The sequence below is a fragment of the Nicotiana sylvestris genome, chromosome 9, assembly GCF_000393655.2.
Source record: "Nicotiana sylvestris chromosome 9, ASM39365v2, whole genome shotgun sequence".
Taxonomy (NCBI): Eukaryota; Viridiplantae; Streptophyta; class Magnoliopsida; order Solanales; family Solanaceae; genus Nicotiana; species Nicotiana sylvestris.
This window is the reverse complement of record NC_091065.1, coordinates 191,544,854-191,570,904: the sequence shown is the minus strand read 5'-3', so window position 1 is coordinate 191,570,904 and position 26,051 is coordinate 191,544,854. Positions and strand designations below refer to the sequence as shown.

Here is a 26,051-nt window from a genome sequence, read left to right as displayed (position 1 = left end):
TGAAAGACCTTAGAACCCTATGTAATTGCTAGGAAAGTCCTTAGAAGATTCTAGCTATTTAGAAAATTCTAGAGAAGGGATTTACTTGTAAATAATAAGGGTCTTGTATAATAATTATTATTTACTCACTAGCCATTAGGAGACTAGTATATAAAGGTGTCTATTCATTTGTAATCCATCAAGCAAAATAATTCAAGTTCTCACTAATAAAAAGCTTCTTTTAGCAATTCTCTTGTGTTATTTCTAACGTTCCCTTAGCTATATTGAGTGTAGTAAGGCTGACTTGGCATAACAAGAACGTGAGCAAGTTGTGTAAGATCGTGAGCAAGTTGCCACGTGCCACATGTGTACTTAGTTAACGACTAAGGATGTTACAACGTGGTTGTGCCAAACGAAGGGCTTACATCCCAAGAACTATGTGCCACTAAGGCGAGCGAGGATGAAGTGGAGGTCCTGCCGGAAGACGTCTCTCTCGGTGAAGATTGAGTGATAAAGGTGAACGTAGGGATGGACGCCGTCGAGATCTTTGGACAAAGCTTGGGAAAGGTAGAAGGCACCCTAAGTGCTCCTAAGAAACACACTTTTGAGGAGATTGAGAGTACCTGAAATGACTCGGAGAGACGTGCATAGACTAAAATGTAATTATATAATTTTAAAGCTTCACTTTGTTTCACTATTTTGTCCAGTAGTATATATTCAGCAGTATGTATATAATGTATTGTAGAATGTATTCAAATATTTTTTTAATTAATATAATTTATGTATTCAGATGCACATATGTATTCAAATGTATCTGCAGTATGTATTCATATGTTTTTGTACTATAGATGACCTGTTATACTTCATATATTCAATTTATTTTATGTATTTAACTGTATTCAATGTAATTATAAAATTTCAATATATAGATATATTTGTAAAGATACCACTAAAAACTATTTTAGTAAAGATACCACTAAAAAAAGAAAGGATGGATTGAATATATGAAGATTGCTCTGTTTTTGGGGTGTTTTTCGGTTGAGAATCTTTTCTATAACTGGAAATACAAATTTTGTGTGTTATAATTGAGTTTGTTGAATTATATTAGGAGTCTATCACGTTAATTGATTCACTTACCATTTTTAAACAGCTGAAGACTTTTTTTTCGCAAATTCTGTTACTGTATTCACGAATACAGCTCGCAAATACATATGAATATAGTCTATATGTTAGCTATAATATCCCTTTTTTCCGCCGACTTTTTCTATTGTATTCATGAATAAATTAACTTAAATACATCGAATACACTCTACAACAAATTTAAACATAGCTATATGAAGTAATTTAGTAAATGGTAGATATAGCAAGCTAATAATCACTAAAAGATAGTGGTTGCTGAAAATTTCTCATATTTTTTTCTTAATAACCGAGAAATTCGAAGGCATGGTTCAAAACTTGATGAATAATGGGCTCGCCCCTTCTGCTCTTCTTGCCACTTAAATACCCTGCCCCTCTGCTCTTCTGCTCTACTTGCAATATCAGCAGGGAAGGAATATGGAAACTCTTGGCCATTTGCAGTACTTAAACCACACTCCACTATTTAAAAAGCTTTCAAAGTCAGATTGTGGTCTGCAAAAGAGATGTACATGTAAATTCAAAATATGAAAGTTAAAGAGAGAAATGAAACTCAAGTACTAGCTATACTGCAAATTCATGGACATAGGACCACTTTACCTATCAATTGCATGAGTGACCTCAGGGAACACAATGACTTTAACCTCCACTCCTTTCTCCTTCAACGCCCGTGCATACTGCGCGTAATAAGAGTGAAAGCATACACTTTCTTAAGCCATAAATTGTATGGAAATAAGTAACCAAAACTTAAAAAGCCATCAGTTATTGTGCTGCAACTAACAGTACTGTAATGGTTCCATTAGACCACATCAGCTTAACTGCCTCATAAACAACAAAGTAACCCGCTTTCATTTCATAGATTTACATGGTTTGCTGATTCACGTTGCAGATTGGGCATCGGCGGATATGAAATTTTTGGTTCACAGATAGAGCCAGCAACTTGATCCACAAAGATACAACAACAACAGTAACTCAGTATAATCCCACAAGTGGGGTTTGGGGAAGGTAGTATGTAAGCAGCCTTACCCCTACCCTGGAAGGGCAGAGAGACTGTTTACGATAGACCCTCGGCTAAAGAAGGTGAAAGAGGCCCTGATAGCAAGTAATAGCAAGACAAATAATTAGAAAACTAAATCGAAGATAGCAACAGAGAATATGAAAGAGGTACCGATAGCAAGTAATCAATCCACAAAGATATGATCATATAATGAAATAGATCATGTATTGACAGATGTTCGTAATTACAAACTTGCCCACACACTTATCATGTTAAAACGAAACGTGATGTGCAACCAATAAAAGGTGGAATTAAGAAAGATGATATAGAATCTTGATGGACTTCCATAACTGCAAACTTGCCCATACCATTGATTGCATTTAAGAATGAAACCTTATGTTCAACGGATAAAACAAGCAACCACAAAGATGGTAAGAAATCTTACTTGCAACCCAGTAGACATAGGTACTCGGAGGTCCTTAGCACCTAACAACACAAGTGTAGGAGTTTTGACCTACAAAATTGGTAAACACATAGATGTTGGAAATGCATTCAGAACAAAACCTTTCTAGAGAATTGATAGAAACACAAATTGTTTAACATGGAAGATCGCCTAGTCCCGATTTAACAGAGCATACCTTGGAGACGTGTGAAATTGGTGATTTTCTGTAAAAAGCATCAAGGTGTTCAACTGAAGTAGCCTCTGTAAAAATTCATTTTCCCTCATCTCCAAATGCCTCGGCATAGCACCAATCGGGTATATCAGATGTACCAACCATCAAAGCAAGGTTGCAAACAGGGTTCCTTGCAACTGCTGCTGCAAACTTATCTGGTGCCTGCAGAAATGTCAAGAAATACTCATTTTGGGATCTTTACACAAATAGCCAGCCGGATTCACAGTTTACTTCTCCTAGCGGGTATAAGTAGATTGTACACGTGGCTATACATGTATACAATACATCTGCCGGCTATTTTTAGTTTAAGCGGTTGGGTGGACGGCTAATTAGGTTAATTCTTCTTTTAAAAGAAAAAGATAAGCTTGTCCAACTTCCCTTTATGAAGAGCAACATGTTTTTGTTGGACAAATTTGACAAGGACCATAAGTTAAGAAAAATGGATACATTTAGAAACGATAATGACAGTGATATCTTAAGAAATTGATAGACCTGGCCAATCAAGTGAGTTGTCAAAAATCCACCGTGGGAACCGCCGAGCATAGCTATTTTAGATGGATTTGCAAGTCCCTTTTCAATGACATGATCTATAGCAGCAAGCACATCACTAACATCCTGAAGATTAGGGAAAAAAGAGGAAGAAAGTCTTAGGTTCCAAATCCTTAATAGAATTATTATGAAAAGAGGAGCAATTCTATTTCATGAAACCTTTAAGTTAAGAGAATGAAAAGACGGTAAAAAAGTACCTGTGATCCAATTTTACCGGGAAGAGATTGTACTGCTTCCTCACCAAACCCCAAGGAGCCTCTGAGAGGAGTGACAAAAAATATGAACTTCTCTGCTTGAAATGCCTTAAGCAAGAGACCAGCAATTACTGCTCCATTGCTACCCTCGGAAGTTAAATGATGAGGGTGAAAAGAAGAGAGAAGAGGGGAATAGAGAGAGAGAGAAGCAATCCACAAGAAAAAAGAGCTTTACTAATAATTCTATATAGTTTCAGTACGATGAGCAATTGAAATATACTATGCTTAAACCAGAAATTAACGACGGAAAGGTTACAAAGCAATTGAAGTGTTATTTTGCCTTAACAATGCCCCCTCAAAATTTTCTTTAAATGTTTACATGCCCCCCAAAACTGCAAAAGGAGAGCAACCTTCCCTAATGTCAAGTGATGATTTAGGAGCCAACTCAACCCAGATGTTGGGTTCACTTTATTCATCTCGATTCTGATTAATCTAAGAATCTGGCTTGGCATCAGTCTACTACGAACAAAGATAATTTGCTAATACCTAGTGTATTGAAAAACAATCTCCATTTAAAAGAATTCCATGAGTTCTATTTACAATTGTAAATATATTCTTCTAGTAATGTTTTGTTCCCAGAAAGCAGAAACAGAAGCAAATGAGAGGATTCTGTAAGGTCGTTGTAAGTTCATCATTTTCTAGCTAATCTGTGAGCTTTTCAAACAATTTAAATTATGTAAAAGAGAAATAGTTTTTTGGGAAAACATTTCCTAATCACTTGGTATCTCCATAGATTATATATCTCCCATCTGCAGGAAATTTTGACATTTGCACAACTTTTCTATGCGGAAAGGGGTGTGAGTAAGCTGTTTGGTTATGTATTTTATTTGCATGTCACCTTAAAGCTTAAATCTGAAAGAAATAAAATTTGTAGATGTACAAATAAAAGGTTGCAAAGGGATATGATGAAAAGTTTAACGACCTATACTGTTAGTCTAGCATCTCATATACGTTACATTTTGTAGATTTTGCACGTCACCTTACATCTAAAAGAATAAATACACAGATGTCCAAATAAAAAATTACAAAAGGAAGGGATATCTCACGACCTATAATATCCGTCTAGCATCTCATATACGTTACTAGTATTTCACAGCCGGAGTTACCATGAATCCCAGCAACCATTTAAAGTAACAGAGGCATGAAGAAGGAAGTAAGTTCTGTTTCTTACCAGTAATTTACAATCAACAAGCTATAACCAAGTGAGGAAAGGAAAGCTAAGGACTTCGAGAATGTCACGGCCCAAAAATCCCTCCAAAGAAGTCGTGATGGCACCTAGTCTCTAAACTAGGTAAGTCTAACATTTACTGAAATAATATTGGTATTTACTAACTTCAAATTAAATTACTTTGAACAAAATACAATTCCCAAAACCGGTAGTACAAGTCACAAGCCTTTCTAGGAGTAGTTATACAAAATAAATACATCACTGCTCTGAAACAAAGGGAACAAATGGAAATAAGTACAATTGAAGGTGACTTTGAGGACTGCGAACGCTGCAACAGGTTTACCTTGAGTCTCCACCGCAACGAATAGCTACTATCAATCAAATACCTGGATCTGTACACAAAAATGTACAGAAGTGTAGTATTAGCACAACCGACCCCGTGTGCTGGTAAGTGTCTAGCCTAACCTCCGCGAAGTAGTGACGAGGCTAGGACCAGACTATCAAATAAACCTGTGCAAGATAGCGTACAAAATAATAGGAAGCAGATAACAATGATGGCAACAATGATCAACCGGTGATATAAATAGCAGGCAACAAAAACAACACAAATGTTTCTCAACAAATAATAAATACAAGTGTAATCAATTAATCAAGTCCTTCAAATATAAATCTTTCGCCTATAAATCCTTCAAGTAATAATAATCTCTAAGATAATATTCTTTTCAATAAATATATATTTCCTTCAAATAAATAGCTTTCAAATAAGCACCTTCTGAATATAATTCTTTCGAGTAAAGGTCACCTTGTGACGCCTCATTTCATAATCATACATAATATAGGTCTCAGCCCACTTTCAAAATTTCACGGCACCTCGTGCTCATATTTATAACACAACCGCACGGATAACTTACGTGTCATTAAATAAAACCATAATATTTTCCCCGGCACCTTGTGCCCACATATTTCTGTCTCATATTGCACAACAATATACTTATGTTACTCAGTTCATATGGTCCATAACCCAATACAATAAAAAAAATGTTCAAGGACCCTTATTTATTTAATATAAAGTAGAGTACAACTTCCAACCCAATTAGGAAATCAACAAGAAATGATGAAGTTATTTTTAGAAATTATTTGAATAAAGAACTTTTTAATTAAAGTACAATTGTTGAAAATTTAAGTATTGAAAGCTTTATATAAATGCAGCAAGGTATTGAAAATAATATGGCTTACAACACAAGGGATCACAACACAGTAAAGGGATCTAAACAGTTAATACACTTGAAATGTTAATAACAAATAAACACAATAAACAGAAAGTGCACGGCATCACCCTTCATGCTTTTACTCTCGTTCTCACCATGCACGGCATCACCTTTCGTACTTTACACTCTTCTCACCATGCACGGCATCACCCTTCGTGTTTTACACTCTTCCTCACCCAAGCAACATTCACAAAGCAATCCAGGCAAGGAAGTCAATAGTATCAGGTATTAACAGGAAACCAATAAAAGAATATAAGGAAAACCATAATTCAATTATCAACAAGAATCAGGAAATCAAGGACAAATGCACGGCATCACCCTTCGTGCTTTTACTCTCGTCCTTACCATAAGAATCAATATAAACTGCACGGCATCACCCTTCGTGCTTTTACCCTCATCCTCACCATAAAATCAATATAATCGGCACAGAATTGTATATCGTGCGGCACGGCATCACCCTTCGTGCTTTATCACTCTTTCATCACCATATGAATAATGTAAATGTGCACGACATCACTCTTCGTGCTTTATCACTCTTCCTCACCCAAGCAACAATCACAAAGCAATTTGGGCAAGGGAAAATAAAAAATATCACAATAAAACCCCGGCAAGGGAAACAATATCATAAATAATAACGTCCCGGCAAGGGAGAGAATATCAAAGCAACAACATCCCGCAAGGGAGATAATATCATCAACCTCTTCTCTTTTTCACATTTACTTCACAACTCGATTCACAATTTGAGTCAATGCTCTATAATGTTCAACAATTCAATTTTCAACTTGAGCCAATGCTCTATAATATTCAATAATTCTATTCTTAACTAGAGTCAATGCTCTACAATGTTCAACAATTCAATTCTCAACTTGAGCCAATGCTCTACAATGTTCAACAATTCAATTTTCAACTCGAGCCAATGCTCTACAATGTTCAACAATTCAATTCTCAACTCGAGTCAATGCTCTATAATGTTCAACAATTCTATTCTTAACTAGATTCAATTTTCAACTTGAGCCAATGTTCAACAATTCAATTCTCAACTTGAGCCAATGCTCTATAATGTTCAACAATTCTATTCTTAACTAAAACGAATGCTCTGCAATGTTCAACTATTCAATAATACTTCCACAAGTCATATTCCTCAATAGAAATTATCATATAGAGCATGAACAATACAAAACAGAGTCACATTAATCAAAGTATAAGACTCACGGACATGCTTGACACCACCGTATAGATACTCATCACCATGCCTATACATCGTACTCAACAAACAACACATAGCAAATAGGACACAACTCCTAATCTCTCAAGCTAAGGTTAGACCAAACACTTACCTCGCTTTGCAACCAATTCAAAATTCCAACAAGCCTTTGCCTCGCGAATTCATCCGAAGCTTCAAATCTAGTCATAATAATTCAATATACTCAATATAAATCGTACGAATTAATTCCATTGAATTTACACATTTTCCAAATTAAAAATCCGAAATTTAGCTCGAAATTGCTCGTGGGGTCCACATCTCGGAATCCAACGAAACTCATAAAATCCGACAACCCATTCCGATACGAGTTCAACCATACAAAAATTATCGAATTCCGATATCAAATGGACCTTCAAATCCTAAATTTTCATTTTTGGAAAGTTTTACAAAAACTTCAATTTCTTTCATCCAAATCCGAAATAAACGATGAATATTGATATAGATTCATGAAATGTAATCACTTACGGATATAGAACACTTACCCAAGTCGAAATCGTGAAAAACCCCTTTGGAATTGCCCAAATCCGAGCTTGAATGACCAAAAATGGAAGAATTTCGGACCCCTTCGGTTTATACACTGTCCAGGGGTATTATAGCGAGTTTTACTAGCGCGGTCGCGCATCTGGCCGCGCTACGGCCGCGCTCACAGGCAGAAACATTTCGAATATGCGCGGTCGTGCATCTGGCCGCGCACCTGGGTGCGCATATGACACATGTCCGGTAAAATAGTCATAACTTTCTGTATACACCTCCAAATGACGAACGGTTTGATTATCTGGAAACTAGACTCAAAGAGCTTTAATTTGATAGGTTGTTCATCACACAACTCGTTATATCCACGTAGATATGTTCGTCTAAAGTGAGGTCTTGTGCGTACTCATTTGCAAATTTTGTATATTATGTAATTTTCCAACTTGTCTTAGACTTAGATTTTTCCTTAGACCCCATATATCTTATAGTACGCCTTGTACACTTGATATAATATCCAATTGGTATTCATAATGGTAATAGACCTCTTCCACATATAAAATAATATAATTAAAACACATCAACTTTCTTATTTCGTCAAAATGCGCCGAATTGTCATGTGGACTTCCAAATCCAAATTCGGACACACGTCTAAGTCCGAAATCACCATACGAAGCTATTGACATCATTAACATTCCATTTCGGGGTCGTTTACTCAAAAGTCAACTCTCCGGTCAACTCTTTCCATTTGAGCTTCAAAATAAGATTTTTTTTTCTTTAAATTTAACTCCGAATCTTACGAAAACGAAACTCGACCATACATGCGGTTCATGATGCATCATATTACAAAGCTTCTCAAGGTCTTAAGCCGCTGAACAAAAATGCTAATTCCTAGAACGAAAATTCGTGTTGTTACAGAGAAGCTTGACAGTAAAACAGAATGAGGACCCCTGTGAAGGACTACAATCAGCTGATCGCACACATTACGGCTCTGAGACTTGGATGATACAAAGATAGCCTCATACGGTTTGTTGGCACCTAACATTAATAAAACACATTGAAGATTAAAGTAGAAATATAGCAGAGATTAGTAATCTGGAAGGACCCAAGCAACTATTGATCTGCAAATAGTCTGGTATTACATAGATTCAAATGGTTATCAGGTCCAAGATTTTTTTTCCTTCTTTTTGATAAATAAAAGTAATTGTGCTAAAGAAAATCAAAAAGGGAGTTGTAGTCCATATACTGTCATATTTAACATTATTAATTCAGGAAACAAGTATTTGAACAATAGAACTGCTTTTGATCTACAGCACATTACGCAATCAAATTACCAAATTTGAAAAGCACATTAAGAAAGTGTCAAAACTATGTCCTATTTTTAGATCATTATCAAACAAAACAAATTATCAGTTACATGGACGCTGGAATATTAACTAAAACGGTTGCAGGAATAAATCAAAATTAATCAAAGCTTTACGCTGACAGGTTCCTCAAAAGGTGAGCTAGAAGGTATACTAAATCTTTATTTTTTGAGATGCTATGCCAGGAAACTAATATATTCTTGATTTTGAGAGACACTCTCCACAATCGGACTTTGAATTTCTGAATATCAAATCATCACCAGGATCATAAAAATTAAAGTACTCAATCTATTTCAAAGAAACAGCGCAGCATAAGGTTATGGCAAGAAGTTGGTCTCTATATCATACAGAAACCCATCCTAAGTACTTAAAATATCACATGTCCACGTGTAAGCAAGTCTTTAGTGAAGACTACGACGAGTTATATTGTGACGACCTAAAAGGGTCATCACCTGTTTCTAATTGAAATCTGTGTCTCCGAGGCCCTAAAAACCTCATTTAGAGTCACCTCGATTTATGTGGGCAGTCCGGACGCGTAGCCGGAAAGCTTAAATGTGAAATCTTGTGAAAATTGCTAAGTTTTGATCTCGAAATGAATAAATTTAACTTTGGTCAACATTTTAGGTAAACGAACTCGGACCCATGATTTGACGATCCCGTAGGGTCCGTAGGAAAATATGGGACTCGGGCGTATGCCCGGAATCGAATTCCGAGGTCCCCAGCCCGAGTTATGAATTTTTAAGTGAAATTATTCTCTAAAAATGTTTAAAGAAAATAGAAATGAAATTTGATTAGAAAGCAATGGTATCAGGCACGTATTTTGGTTCCGGCGCCCGATAAGAGTCTTATATATGTTTTGAATCACTCCTGTAAAGTTTGGTCAAAAATGGACGTCGTCTGACGTGATCCGGACCCAAATTGGGAAAATTGATGTTTAAAAGGAAATCTGAGAAACTTCATGGATCTTGAGGCTCAATTCGATGTTCATGATGTTATATTGGTGATGTGATCACACGAATATGTTCGTAGGGTGTTTTTGAGGTAGTGTGCATGTTTGGTTTAGAGTTTCGAGGGCTCGGGTGAGTTTCTAGTAGGTTTCGGGATGCCTTAGGCTTTAGAAAATCAGATGTTGCAGGTTCAGGAATTTTAACAGGTCTCTGAACCCTCTTGTGCGGTGCGGTCCGCGAGCAATCACGTGCGGCCGCGGAGGGGCCAGCGCGGCCACGGTCGCCTTGAACGGTCCGCGGTGGGTGTTGTGCGGCCGCGGTCGGCTTGGTGCGGTCCGCACAGGGCAATGATCCGCAGGTCTTCAGGGAGCCTGCGCGGCCGCGGTCCTTCTTGCGCGGTCCGCGGTGGGAACTTCAGAGGGGTATAAATACACGTGAATTTCAGTTATTTTACACTTTTCAAAACCCCAAAACATAAGAGGCGATTTTCCAAACAACTTTTCTTCTCCGAAACGATTGGTAAGTGATTTCTATCTTATTTTCTTCACTTCATAACATCTTTTAACATGATTTCAACTTCAAATCAAAGATTTTCAGGGGGAAATTGGGTGATGTGGGTAGAACCTAGGTTTTTCTAAAATTAGGGATTTGGACCTCAATTTGAGGTCCGATTTCAAAACAAACAATATATTTGAATTTGTGGGGGAATGGGTAATCGGGTTTTGCTCCGAACCTCGGGTTGCGACCACGTGGGTCCAAGGGTGAATTTTGACTTTTGAGTAAAATTTTGAAAAACTCATTTTCATGCATTGGGGTTGATTCATTTAGCATTTATTAATGTGATTAAGTAACTTATGACTAGATTCGAGCGGATTGGTGGTGGAATCAAGAGGTAAAGCTATAATTGAGACTTGAGTGGTGTTCAAGGCATCGAGGTAAGTGTTTGGTTTAACCCTAGCTTGATGGATTAGGAGTTGAGTCATATTTGTTACTTGCTTCTTGTTGAGTACAACGTATAGGCATGGTGACGAGTATCTATATGTTGGTGTCAAGCATGATCGTGGGTCTTAACTTGAAAGTTGTTGTGTTTTTGAATGACACCTTGTATACTTTAATTAATGATCCTCTATGATTAAGTATTTCCATTAATTGAACTGAGTACTAGCAAAGTGAGATTGGTTATAGCTGATTCTCCCTTGCCGGGATGACTATTTCAATATCCTTGTTCCCTTGTCGGGAAGTTATTATATTACTTATGTTCTTGTCGGGATTTCTTGTGATTGTGTGATGAACTGAAATGGGAGCGGGTGGTACGCCTACCACAAGATTGATGAAATGGGAGCAGGTGGTACGCCTACGACAAGATATTATAAAAAGGGAGCGGGTGGTACGCCTACCACAAGATATTATGAAATGGGAGCGGGTGGTACGCCTACCACAAGATATTATGAAATGGGAGCGGGTGGTACACCTACAACAAGATTGATGAAATGGAAGCGGGTGGTACGCCTACCACAAGATATTATGAAGTGGGAGCGGGTGGTACGCCTACCACAAGATTGATGAAATGGGAGAGGGTGGTACGCCTACCACAAGATATAAAGAAATGGGAGCGGGTGGTACACCTACCACGAGATAGAATGAAATGGGAGCGGGTGATACGCCTACCACGAGATATGAGAAATGGGATCGGGTTGCACGCCTGCAACAAGAGGAAACTGAAAGTGAAAGTTGCCTTTATTTTCTTCATTTGTGATAGAAGTTATAGTGCTAGCTTCCTTATTATTCCCTGTTATTTCTTTTAACTGCTATCCCCGAAGCATGTTCCCCTTCCCCAACTTTAACTGCTTATTACTTGTTTACTTTTACGCTATATATTATATAACTGTACAGGTTTATCTGGAGTCTGGTCCTAGCCTCGTCACTACCTCGCCGGGGTTAGGCCAGACACTTACCAGCACATTGGGTCGGTTGTGCTGATACTACGCTCTGTGCTCTTTTGCACAGATCCAGGTTTTGGACAGCAGCAGTAGCGCGGGAGCCAGCCTTCAGTCCAGTGAGACACTAAGGTAGCCTTGCAGGCGTTCGCAGGCCCGGCGTCTCCTCTATCTTTTATTTTCGTCTGTTATCTCATATATTCGAGACAAATAGTTTATATTTTCTTTCAAACGGTTGTATTTAGCACTCTTAGAAGTTCGTGAGTAATGTGACACCAGTTCTTGGGTAGATGCATATGTTGATTCTCGCATTATTATTCAGTTTTCTTTAAATTTAAGTCTTCCGCATATTTATTTAATTCCGTTGCTTTCATGTTATCGCCGATAATTGTTAAAAGAAGTAATTGTTCATGATGTAAGCAGTTAAGGATTGGTTTGCCTAGCTCTTATTAGTAGGCACCATCACGACTCCCGAGGGTGGGAAATCCGGGTCGTGACAAGTTGGTATCAGAGCTCTAGGTTACATAGGTCTCATAACTCACGGACAAGCTCAGTAGAGTCTGAGGGATCGGTACTTAGACGTCTGTATTTATCCCCTAGAGGCTACCGAGTTAGGAAAACTTCACTTTTGTTCTTTCTTGTCGTGCGGATTGTTCCTCAAATGCTAATTGAACTTCTACTCTATTCTTCGCAGATGGCGAGAACACGTGCTTCCTCATCTACTGCTTAGCAGCCCGAGGCCGCTAGAGCAGCTCCCACTAGGGGCAGAGGGTGAGGCCGAGATATAGGCAGAGCTCAGCCCCGAGCAGCGGCACCAGTGGCGAAGCCTCAGGTTGATTTTGAGGAGGAGGTTCGTGCCCCAACGGTTTCAGTGGGCCCAACTCAGGTCCCAGAGGGGTTTATCGCTACCCCAATTCTTCAGGATGCTCTGGTTCGATTGGTGCGCCTTATGGAGAGTGTCACCCGAGCAGGTTTGCTTCCTGTAGCACCAACCACTTCTCAGGCTGGAAGAGGGGCTCAGACTCCTGCTACACGCACTCCGGAGCAGGTAGCTCCCCAGATTCAGGTTTCAGCGGCTCAGCCAGCGGTGACAGTTCAGCCGGGTGTAGTGGCTCAGACCGGCGATGGAGCGGCTATGTTTGCCGATGCTTTGTGGATACTGGACAGATTCACCAAGCTCTTCACTACTACTTTCAGCGGAGCTCCTTCTGAGGATCCCCAGAATTTCCTATACAATTGCCACGAGGTTCTCAGGAACATGGGCATTGTTGAGACAAATGGGGTCGATTTTGCTGCATTTCGCTTATCTAGATCCGCCAAGACTTGGTGGAGGGAGTATTGCTTAGCGAGACCAGCTGGATCGCCATCTTTGACATGGGAGCAGTTTTCAGTGTTGTTTCTAGAGAAGTTTCTCCCCGTGACGCAGAGAGGAGCCTATCAGAGGCAGTTTGAGCGCCTTCAGCAGGGTTCCATGACGGTCACTCAGTATGAGACCAGGTTCATCGATCTAGCTCGACATGCTCTTGTCACACTTCCCACCGAGAGAGAGGGTGAGGAGGTTTATTGATGGTCTTATTCAACCGATTCGTCTTCAGATGGACAAGGAGGCCGGGAGTGAGATTACATTTCAGGAGGCGGCCAATGTGGCCGTAGAGTTGAGATGGTTCTGTCACAGGGAGGTGGTCATGGGTCGGATAAGCGGCCCTATCATTCAGTTAGATTCAGTGGTACCTCGTCTAGAGGTAGAGATTCATATGGTAGAGGCCACCCTCCTAGGCCTTTTCAGTCAACTCTTCAAGTCTCCCATGGTACTTCAGCTATGCGTGGTTCTCAGACGCACTATTCTGATCAGCAGCCTTACACTACACCATCAACACCTATCAGTGCACCGCCGCTTTAGAGTTTCCAGGGTCGTCAGCCCCAGCAACCGAGGGCTTGTTTTACTTGTGGCGACACGAGGCACATTGCTAAGTAGATGGAGGTAGAGGTCCTAGAGGTGGAGGCCAACCAACAGCAGGCCGTCCCAGAGAGGCAGTTCAGGGTGGTGGGGCCCAACCCTGATGTTATACACTTCCAGCCAGGCTCGAGGCTGAGTCTTCAGATGTAGTCCTTACAGGTACTATACTGGTTTGTGATAGAGATGCTTCAATGCTATTTGATCCAGGGTCTACGTATTCATACGTGTCATATTATTTTGCCCCCTACCTGGTCATGCCTAGTGATTCATTGAGTATTCCTGTTTATGTGTCTACATCGGTGGGTGATTCTATTGTGGTCGACCGAGTTCATCGTTCTTGTATTGTAGTGTTTGGGGGTCTTGAGACCTGTGTTGATTTGTTGCTTTTAGACATGGTTGACTTCGATGTTATATTAGGAATGGATTGGTTATCCCCGTACCATGCTATCTTGGATTGTCATGCCAAGACCGTGACCTTAGCCTTACCGGGTTTGCCCCGTTTACAGTGGAGAGGTACTCATGGTCATTCTACCCGAAGTGCTATTTTGTATGTGAAGGCTCGGCGTATGGTCGAGAGAGGGTGTTTGGCATATTTGGCTTATGTTCGTGACTCCAGTGTTGAGGTTCCCTATATTGATTCTGTGCCCGTGGTTCGTGAGTTTCCTGAGGTTTTCCCTTCAGACCTGCCAAGGATGCCACCCGACCGGGACATTGATTTCTGCATTGATCTGGCTCCGGGCACTCGGCCCATTTCTATTCCGCCATATCGTATGGCCCCGCCAGAGTTGAAAGAGTTAAAGGAACAGTTGTAGGATTTGCTTAAGAAGGGTTTCATTAGACCCAACGTTTCGCCTTGGGGTGCACCAATTTTGTTTGTAAAGAAAAAGGATGGTTCGATGAGAATGTGCATTGATTACCGGCAATTGAACAAGGTTACAATTAAGAATAAGTATCCACTGTCGAGGATTGATGATTTGTTCGATCAGCTTTAGGGTTCCAAGGTATTTTCAAAGATTGACTTGAGATCTGGCTACCACCAGTTGAGAATTATGGCATCCAATGTCCCTAAAACAGCTTTCCGCACTCGGTACGGGCATTATGAGTTCTTGGTTATGTCATTCGGGTTGACCAATCCCCCAGCAGTGTTTATAGAGTTGATGAACCGAGTGTTCAGCCCTTATTTGGACTTGTTCATGATAGTCTTTATTGATGATATCCTGATATATTCCCGCAGCCAGGAGGAGCACGAGCAACACCTCAGAGTGGTTCTTCAGACTCTGAAGGATAATCAGTTATATGCTAAGTTCTCGAAGTGTGAGTTCTGGTTGAGTTCAGTGGCATTCCTAGGTCACGTTGTATCAGCAGAGGGTATTCAGGTTGATCCAAAGAAGATTGAGGCAATCAAGAACTGGCCTAGACCAGTATCAGCTACAGAGATTCGGAGTTTCTTGGGATTGGCAGGCTACTATCGTCGGTTCGTCGAAGGGTTCTCATCTGTTGCAGCTCCGATGACCAGGTTGACCCAGAAGGGTGCCCATTTTAGATGGTCGGACGAGTGTGAGGCGAGCTTTCAGAGGCTTAAGACAACCCTGACTACGACGCTAGTGTCAGTTTTGCCCACAGGTTCAGGGCCTTACACCATTTATTGTGATGCATATCGCATTGGACTTGGTGCAGTGTTGATGCATGATGGCAAGGTCATTGCCTATGCTTCGAGGCAGTTGAAGGTTCATGAGAAGAACTATCCAGTGCATGATTTGGAGTTGGCAGCCATTGTTCACGCATTGAAGATTTGGAGGCATTACCTGTATGGCGTGGCATGTGAGGTGTTTACGGATCATAAGAGTCTTCAGCATTTGTTCAAGCAAAAGGAGTTGAATTTGAGGCAAAGGAGGTGGTTGGAGTTGTTAAAAGATTATGACATCACTATCCTATATCACCCGGGAAAGGTCAACGTGGTGGCCGATGCTTTGAGTAGAAAGTCAGCCAGTATGGGCAGTCTTGCTTATATTCCAGTCGGTGAGAGGCCGCTTGCTTTGGATGTTCAAGCTTTGGCCAATCGATTTGTGAGGTTAGATATTTCTGAGCCTAGTCGAGTATTAGCTTGCACGGTCGCTCGTTCTTCGTTATTGGAGCGTATCTGTGATCGGCAGTTTGATGATCCCCATTTGTGTGTCCTTATAGACACGGTGCAGTGTGGGAGTGCCAAGCAGGTTACCTTAGGTGATGATGGAGTTCTGAGATTGCAGGGTCGAGTTTGTGTGCCTAATGTGGATGGGCTTCGAGAGTTGATTTTAGAGAAGGCCCATAGTTCCCGGTACTCTATCCATCCGGGCGTCGCGAAGATGTATCAGGATTGCGGCAGCATTATTGGTGGCGTAGAATGAAGAAGGATATCGTTGCCTATGTGGCTCGGTGTTTGAATTGTCAACAGGTTAAGTATGAGCATCAGAGGCCTGGTGGTTTATTTCAGAGGATTGAGCTTCCCGAGTGGAAGTGGGAGAGAATCACTATGGACTTCGTTACTGGACTTCCGTTGACCCGGAAGAAGCTCGATGCAGTTTGGGTCATTGTTGATAGGCTGACCAAGTCAGTGCATTTCATTCATGTGGCAATCTCCTATTCGTCCGAGAGGTTAGCTGAGATCTATATATGGGAGATTGTTCGTCTTCATGGTGTGCCGATATCTATCATTTCGGACCGAGGTACGCAGTTCACCTCGCGTTTCTGGAGAGCAGTTCAGCGAGGGTTAGGCACCCAGGTTGAGTTGAGTACAACATTTCATCCTCAGAGGGATGGACAGTCCGAGCGGACTATTCAGATATTGGAGGATATGCTTCGAGCTTGTGTTATTGACTTTGGAGGTTCGTGGGATCAGTTCTTGCCTTTAGTAGAGTTTTCCTACAACAACAACTACCAGTCGAGTATCCAGATGGCTCCTTATGAGGCTTTGTATGGTAGGCGGTGTCGATCTCCGGTTGGATGGTTTGAGCAGGGAGAGGCTCGGTTGTTGGGTACAAATTTGGTTCAGGAGGCCTTGGACAAGGTCAGGATCAATCAGGATAGGCTTCGTACAGCTCAGTCCAGGCAGAAGAGCTATGTAGATCGTAAGGTTCGAGACGTGGCTTTTATGGTTGGTGAGCGGGTGTTGCTCCGAGTGTCGCCTATGAAGGGCGTGATGAGATTTGGGAAGAAGGGCAAGCTTAGCCCTAGGTTCATTGGTACATTTGAGATCCTTGATCGAGTGGGAGAGGTGGCTTATAGACTTGCATTACCGCCTAGCTTATCAGCCGTGCATCCAGTGTTTCATGTGTCCATGCTTCAGAAATATCACGGCGATCCATCCCACGTGTTAGATTTTAGCATTGTCCAGTTGGACAAGGATTTGTCGTATGAGGAGAAGCCGGTGGCTATTCTAGACCGACAGGTTCGCCAGCTAAGGTCGAAGAGTTTTCCTTCGGTCCGTGTTCAGTGGAGAGGTCAGCCCCCTGAGGCATCAACATGGGATTACGAGTCCGATATGCGGGACCGGTATCCTCATCTTTTCCCCGACTCAAGTACTTCCTTTTTCTGTCCGTTCAAGGACGAACGATTGATTAGAGGTGGAGAATGTGACGACCCAAAAGGGTCATCACCTGTTTCTAATTGAAACCTGTGTCTCCGAAGCACTGAAAACCTCATTTAGAGTAACCTCGATTTGTGTGTGCAATCCGGGCGCGTAGCTGGAAAGCTTAAATGTGAAATCTTGTGAAAATTGCTAAGTTTTGACCTCAAAATGAATAAATTTGACTTCAGTCAACATTTTAGGTAAACGGACCAGGAACCGTGATTTGACAATCCCGGAGGGTCCGTAGAAAAATATGGGACTCGGGCGTATGCCCGGAATTGAATTCCGAGGTCCCCAGCCCGAGTTATGAATTTTTAAGTGAAATTGTTTTCTGAAAATGTTTAAAGAAAATGGAAATGAAATTTGATTAGAAAGTAATGGTATCGGGCTCGTATTTTGGTTCCGACGTCCGGTACGAGTCTTATATATGATTTGAATCACTCCTGTAAAGTTTGGTAAAAAACGGACGTCATTTGACGTGATCTGGACCCAAATTGGGAAATTGATGTTTAAAAGGAAATCTGAGAAATTTCATAGATCTTGAGGCTCAATTCGATGTTTATGATGTTATATTGGTGATGTGATCACACAAATATGTTCGTAGGGTATTTTTGAGGTAGCGTGCATGCTTGGTTTAGAGTTTCAAGGGCTCGGGTGAGTTTCTAGTAGGTTCCGGGATGCCTTAGGCTTTAGAAGATCAGATGTTGCAGGTTCAGGAATTTTGACAAGTCTCTGAACCCTCTTGCGCGGTCCGCGAGCAATTACGTGCGGCCGCGGAGGGGCCAGCTCGGCCGCGGTCGCCTTGAGCGGTCCGCGGTGGGTGTTGTGCGGCCGCGGTCGGCTTGGTGTGGTCCGCACGGGGCAATGATCCGCAGGTCTTCAGGGAGCCTGCACAGCCGCGGTCCTTCTTGCGGTCCACGGTGGGAACTTCAGAGGGGTATAAATACACGTGAATTTCAGTTATTTTACACTTTTCAAAACCCCAAAACATAAGAGGCGATTTTTCAAACAACTTTTCTTCTCCGAAACGATTGGTAAGTGATTTCTAACTTATTTTCTTCACTTCTTAACATCTTTCAACATGATTTCAACTTCAAATCAAAGATTTTCATGGGGAAATTGGGTGATGTGGGTAGAACCTAGGTTTTTCTAAAATTAGGGATTTGGACCTCAATTTGAGGTCCGATTTCAAAACAAACCATATATTTGAATTTGTGGGGGAATGGGTAATCGGGTCTTGGTCCGAACCTCGGGTTGCGACCACGTGGGCCCGGGGGTGAATTTTGTCTTTTGGGTAAAACTTTGAAAAACGCATTTTCATGCATTGGGGTTGATTCATTTAGCATTTATTAATGTGATTAAGTAACTTATGACTAGATTCGAGCGGATTGGTGGTGGAATCAAGAGGTAAAGCTATAATTGAGACTTGAGTGGTGTTCAAGGCATCGAGGTAAGTGTTTGGTTTAACCCTAGCTTGAGGGATTAGGAGTTGAGTCATATTTGCTACTTGCTTCTTGTTGAGTACAACGTACAGGCATGGTGACGAGTATCTATATGTTGTTGTCAAGCATGACCGTGGGTCTTAACTTGAAAGTTGTTGTGTTTTTGAATGACACCTTGTATACTTTAATTAATGATCCTCTATGATTAAGTATTTCCATTAATTGAACTGAGTACTAGCAAAGTGAGATTGGTTATAGCTGATTCTCCCTTGCCGGGATGACTATTTTGATATCCTTGTTCCCTTGTCGGGAAGTTATTATATTACTTATGTTCCCTTGCCGGGATTACTTGTGATTGTGTGATGAACTGAAATGGGAGCGGGTGGTACGCCTACCATAAGATATTATGAAATGGGAACGAGTGGTATGCCTACCACAAGATAATATGAAATGGGAGCGGGTGGTACGCCTACCACAAGATTGATGAAATGGGAGCGGGTGGTACACCTACCACAAGATATTATGAAATGGGAGCGGGTGGTACACCTACCACAAGATATTATGAAATGGGAGCAGGTGGTACGCCTACCACAAGATATTATGAAGTGGGAGCGGGTGGTACGCCTACCACAAGATTGATGAAATGGGAGCGGGTGGTACGCCTACCACAAGATATTATGAAATGGGAACAGGTGGTAAGCCTACCACAAGATATAATGAAATGGGAGCGGGTGGTACGCCTACCACGAGATAGAATGAAATGGGAGCGGGTGGTACGCCTACCACGAGATATGAGAAATGGGATCGGGTTGCACGCCTGCAACAAGAGGAAACTGAAAGTGAAAGTTGCCTTTATTTTCTTCATTTGTGATAGAAGTTATAGTGCTAGCTTCCTTATTATTCCCTGTTATTTCTTTTAACTGCTATCCCCGAAGCATGTTCCCCTTCCCCAGCTTTAACTGCTTATTACTTGTTTACTTTTCTGCCATATATTATATAACTGTACAGGTTTATCTGGAGTCTGGTCTTAGCCTCGTCACTACCTAGCCGGGGTTAGGTCAGACACTTACCAGCACATGGGGTTGGTTGTGCTGATACTACGCTCTGTGCTCTTTTGCACAGATCCAGGTTTTGGACAACAGCAGTAGCGCGGGAGCTAGCCTTCAGTCCAGTGAGACACTAAGGTAGCCTTGCAGGCGTTCGCAGGTCCGACGTCTCCTCTATCTTTTATTTCCGTCTGTTATCTCATATATTCGAGACAAACAGTTTATATTTTCTTTCAAACGGTTGTATTTAGCACTCTTAGAAGTTCGTGAGTAATGTGACACCAGTTCTTGGGTAGAGGCATATGTTGATTCTCGCATTATTGTTCAGTTTTTTTTTAAATTTAAGTCTTCCGCATATTTATTTAATTCTGTTGCTTTCATGCTATCGCCGATAATTGTTAAAAGAGGTAATTGTTCATGATGTAAGCAGTTAAGGATTGGCTTGCCTAGCTCTCATTAGTAGGCGCCATCACGACTCCTGAGGGTGGGAAATCCGGGTCGTGACATATATTACCTTTAGTAAGGTTCTCAGAGATATCCCTGACAGGAATCCTCATAATACTAAATTGGCGTGAAGACAGCAAAGACGTAACCTGTGAGAATTATTGGGACATTCAATTTCAAAATAGCCTTCCTAACAAGTAAATGCCAAACAGAACAGACTAGATGAAACAATAAGTAAAAGAAAAAAGAAACAACGAAAAAAAGACTGACCTTTTCAAAGCATCTATCTAGACATGGGGCTTGAAACATCTAACCAACTCCATGAGGCCTCTGCGGATGCCTTACGGACAAGGGACCCATACTTGATTGCAGGAACATCAACGGGACTACTACAGACTTTAACCCAAAAAAAATATGATAGACTCTTTGATTAATGGGACTACTATTACAGGAACCAGTATAAATTGAAATATACACTGACTCTTACTAGCTATGATGTTGTCACCATCTAGTGCGACCACATTCCAAGAGAAGCTAGAGTCTCCAAGGCTAATGCGTGATACCTTTCCGCTATCATTTTTGACAAAGACGCATTTCACTACTATAAACTTGTAGATACGGAAAAAGAATTCAAAGAATGTCGTGATGCCATTCACATTGAATAACAAAATATTCGGTTACCTTATCACATTTACTGAAATTATTGCTTTTGTGCTGCCCCAGATAGAAGATAAGATCATAGTATATCCATCAGAAATCCAAGGTCTACTAGGAACACTATAGCAGTAAAGGCCAGGGAAGCAGCCATCTTCAGGACGCATCACAACAGGAACCTGCAGTAGGATAAAGCTCGGAATCAAATATAATAATACTACTTAAAATGGCTAACAATGACCGGCTTCAAAGTGCTGATGCAAGTAATCAGAATCACAAAAAGTGAGTGTACCACATCAATAATTTTAGCATCTGGAGTTGGCTTTCCATTGAATGACCAATCAATCCTATGAAGTGAATCAGTTGCAGAATGTGCCCAAGAATCTACTGAACTTCTAGCGGACAAAAACAGAAGCAATTTTCCATCTAGACTGGAAATTTATTGAAAAGATTAATTAGTTCCATTTTATCAAGCAAAATACCTGCAGCTGTTAAATAACACGAGGAAGCTGCAAGACTCCTTACATGGAACCTACTGATGTTTTAACGATTGTTATCTAAAAGAGAAAATCAAGGGAATAAGGACATGTCTCCACCAATTTCAGAAATTCATCTACATATCTGCTCTTCCTGTTTTTCTACATTATCTTTTTTTTTTTCTTTTTTACCCGTGGTGTTTGGACCAACTTGCGCACACCTCGACTAATTCCACAGGGCATGTGTTACCTCCCACCAGCATTGGTATCGGGCAACTCTGTCTATCAATGCTTGGACATAATGGAAGAAATTACCTAGTGTTTTTGCCTCGACTGGGAGTTGAACCTAAGGCCTCATGGTTCTCATCCCACGCCATTGACCATTAGGCCACGCCCTTGGGTGCTTATTTTTCTCCTTTTTATTTTGGGGAGGGGGGAGGGGTTGGCCAGACCAGTAATTCAAGACAAACCTGAAACGAGGAAAGTAAGCACTACTTATGCTTTGTGTCAGCTTAATTGAAGATACATTGTCAGCTGCATGAGTTCTGAAAGTGAGAAAATGTCAATCGAAATTAGTAAAATAGCATATATCAAATATAAAGGAATTCCCTATAGCTAAGTCCCCTATATACATTCATATAGAAGAAGATGTTAATCCACAACATTTTCTTTTCTAGCAACTAATAAGTAATTACCCAGATTGATGGATGTCTGACTTTGAAAATGGAGCTCTAACAGCATATAAGGCACAAGGCCTGTTATAGCAATATTTTATGCCAACTTTCTAGTATCTGAAGGCCACCCAACAAAAACCAGATATTGTTGCAATCTATCAGTGGATGGAGCCCATACAACTTGTCCGACACTCGGTGACTTCTCGATTCCTTGAACAGGACGTACTTCTCCACTGCACAAAATCATAATTAGAATTGATATCTAAAAACATCAAAACTGAAGGGGAGCTTTGGGGCAACAGAAAAAGTTGTCGCCATGTGACCAAGAGGTCACACGGAAACAGCCTCTTGCAGAAATACAAGGTAAGACTGTACGATAAGATCCAATGTGGTCCGACCTTTCACCTGAACCTGCGCATAGCGGGAGCTAGAGCACCGGCTGCCCTTATATATGTGCAATATAATAAATAAACAGACATGTTGACATTGATGAAGAAAAGACCAGGTTGTCTTTTTCCAGCATAGGTTTCCCCCCACTCCTCTTCCCCGTCCCCTTGACCTTTCCACTTACCACATTCTTTTTCTATAGAATTCTCTTTCTTATAACCAAAAGTAGTAAATGTAGGCTTTGAGGGAGCCGGTTCCTCAACGACATAAGCAATAAGAGTTTCATCGTTGTTCCACGATATTCCCTCAAACCTGCATTATCAAATATTAATGCACATTGAGTATGTGAATCTGGAAGTGAAGTAAGTAAAGTTAAGTGTTCATATAATAACTTACCACCCATCTGAATATACGGAGCCATGGACAGAGGCAGGAACCAAAAACTCCTTTTCCACCAGAGATTGACCCCAAATTTCAAACTTGGTCGGAGAATCATTTTCAGGATTTCGAACTACAAGAAGCTTTGAATCTGAAGGTGATGGGATCATCAGAGAAACATTGGATATCTCAATAGGAAATGCAGCCCATTGAAAGTCCACATCATTTGTACTTTCTTTTGAAATATGACAAGATAATATGTATCTTCTCTTCTTGTTGGCTAGGAGATTCGGTTGGCTTATCGAACATACCCTGGGAACCTTTTTGTGCAGTGAAATGTAACAAAAAAAATAGTTATGATCTAGCAGCAGTTAAAGAATAAAGAAATATATTAAGTGGGAATGCAATAATTTAACTAGAACTACATCAGTTTTTTATCTACCAAACAAAGCGAATGAAGAATTAAAGAAATCATACCACCATCAGATGTGAAAGTCCATGCCTTATCAATGGTGGGGATGCTAGTGAAATCTTGGAGCAAACTAGATTGAGAAGAGTATTCTTCCTCAGTACTTGCATCCAACCCCAGAGGAAATTCTTTCGGGGAGCACATTTTCACATCTTGAAAGTTCACATATTGTCATGAAAAAGATTGGGTAACTGACTATGAAAACAAACAAACAAACAAGTATCTGTTGGATTAATGAAAGTTCAAATGACCAAAAACGGGGCAAGTTTTGAGACCCATCATCGACAGTGGCAGAGCCACAGCCAAGAAAAGGGGTTCAATTGAATTCCCTTCCTTGATAATTTGTACTATGCAAATAGGGTAAAAACAATTTGTTCATTTATACATATACATATATATTTTATTTATATATATATATAAAAACTTTAGAATCCCCTTGACATAAGAGAATGTAGTTCAAAAATTGCCTTAGGTCACATATTCGAATTTTTTGAATATCCACTTAGTTAAAATTCCTGACTCTGCCACCGGACATTGGTGTCTAAAGAAAGTCAAACAAATAACTAAATACCACATGCAGTGAATCTTCTTTTCCCACTATGCATTGGATAAATGCAACTTCCTTTTTCACTCTCTTTTTTTGTATCCTTTTTTGGCTAATATACAACTTGCTTCAAGTTAAACTAAGATCTACAGAAGCAGTTCACAAGAATAAAAACTTGCTCGAAATTTCATTGCTTTAATTTCCTTCTTCGATGGGACATTTAGCAAATACTCGCCATGCATATTACAACAACAACAACAACAACAAACCCAGTATACTCGCTCATGCATATTGAAAAGAAAAAATTCTTAAAAACAAACACCTACAATATGCTAAGGTCATTGAATAGTTGTATTTGATTTCGAAAGACCAACATCAATATATAATAACTACTCTTTAGTTCCAAACAAGTTAAGTTCAGCTATAGCTATATGTATCCTCACTAACAAGCAACAATATACACTTCTTAGTTAATTCATATAAGCAAAATGGTCAATTGTAAATGTCATACTAGAACAAATAAAGTGCTTTTTTTTAATAGAACAGATAAAGTATTTACCTTTTTTTAATAAAACAGATAAAGTTTTTATCTTTTTTACTCCCACTGTCACATAAAATGTAACATCCTTTCTTTTCTAGTTCTGTCCCAAAAGAAAATGACCCAATTATATATTTAGAATTCAATTTAACTTTAAACTTTTCAGTTTACCTTTAATGAGAAAATGTATAGCCACAAGTCTAATTTTTTTTAGATCACAAATTTCAAAACGTTTTATTTCTCTCATTAACTCCATATATCTAAAAATGAATGATAATTTAACTTAAACATCTCAAATTACCCTAAATGAGATTATTCCTAGCCACACACATATTTACGACTTATTTAGATCACAAGTTTCAAAAGTCCTATTTTTAACTTCGTTGCTGGTCAAACATCGCTACATAAATTCAGACTGAGGGAGTAATACTTATCAAAGTATAAATCCGATCTTTGTGCCATATGAAACAAAATATGCACAAATTCAAAGTAACACATTTCTGCAAAATGAAAACTTGCAAAAAAAAATTAATTAGGCTTCAATAAGTGCTATCTGAATGTAATTTACAGTACTATACAAAGTTATAAGCATAAATTTGCAAAATTAGGACAGATAATGAAAGAGAATTTTACGAGTTTAGCCAATTGGGTCTGTAGGAAAGAGACTTGGGCTGCTTGGAAAAGCGATTATTTTACAGAGGAGAAAGGGCGTAGTAGCACTGAGCCGATGAAGTAGGTGAGTTTTGCAGCTAAGGGAAGAAATATATTATTCGTCATAGAATATGATTTTTACTATTCAATCAGATTGGCTCCCTTTTTTAAGTTAAATATTTTCATATTGGTCCCTTTTAATGAGACTCAAGGTACATATATGTTGGCTGAATAGATAGTTAAACACCTAAAGTCATCACTATTTTCATTTAGACACCTTAAGTAGCTTTTGTTCGGATTGAACACCTATAATAAGCCTAAAGTTGACCAATCAGACACATTTTTCTAACAGTTGTGACGTGCATGACTTTTGACTTTTGACTTTATGTTCCTAACTGTAGTTTGCCAATAAATCTACCACAATTAGTAGGTTTTTCTAAGTAAAAATATGAGATGAAAGTATGTATGAACTAAGGGTGTCTAATTGGTGGGCCGGGCCGGGCTAGGTAGGTAAAAGTTAAAACCGTTCGGATTTCGAACCGGGCCGGTTACGGATTAGGGGTTACCGGGCTTAATGAGTTCGGATTCATCCGGATAAAAAATAAATCGTAAGGGTAACGGGTCCAAGGGGGCGGGCCGAGCCGAGTTAGTGTTTTTTTTTTGTATTTTGTATAACTATTGTAATTTATATTAATATAAAGTAAAAATATAAATAATACAATGAAGATGGAAAAAATTTGCACTTATAAATTGCAAGTGCTACATTTATTATAAATTCAAA

At 40.0% G+C, this 26,051-nt stretch overlaps 1 protein-coding gene and 1 long non-coding RNA gene across 4 annotated transcripts; both read right to left on the bottom strand.

The window, feature by feature from the left end:
- Positions 1-1,284: 1,284 nt before the first annotated feature.
- LOC138868146 (uncharacterized) lies at positions 1,285-4,820 on the bottom strand. 3 transcript variants are annotated; one of them, XR_011402313.1, is made up of 7 exons: positions 4,759-4,820; positions 3,531-3,591; positions 3,277-3,399; positions 2,749-2,946; positions 2,556-2,624; positions 1,714-1,790; positions 1,285-1,608 (listed from the first exon to the last, which is right to left on the bottom strand). It is a non-coding gene; the product is annotated as an uncharacterized lncRNA (long non-coding RNA). The 3 variants fall into 3 exon arrangements; XR_011402314.1 differs by lacking the exon at positions 4,759-4,820 and having other exon boundaries at positions 1,714-2,205; positions 3,531-4,123; XR_011402312.1 differs by lacking the exon at positions 4,759-4,820 and having other exon boundaries at positions 3,531-4,123.
- Positions 4,821-8,502: 3,682 nt separating this feature from the next.
- Positions 8,503-23,664, bottom strand: LOC104240370 (acylamino-acid-releasing enzyme 1-like). Its single transcript, XM_070158451.1, has 11 exons — positions 23,546-23,664; positions 23,087-23,388; positions 22,875-23,002; positions 22,443-22,536; positions 22,325-22,405; positions 22,100-22,174; positions 21,446-21,584; positions 21,181-21,332; positions 20,987-21,069; positions 20,770-20,895; positions 8,503-8,793 (listed from the first exon to the last, which is right to left on the bottom strand). Exons 1-10 carry the CDS (start codon positions 23,645-23,647, stop codon positions 20,783-20,785), a joined length of 1,269 nt encoding a protein of 422 aa, XP_070014552.1. The 5' UTR covers positions 23,648-23,664; the 3' UTR covers positions 8,503-8,793; positions 20,770-20,782.
- Between the last annotated feature and the right edge of the window lie 2,387 nt (positions 23,665-26,051).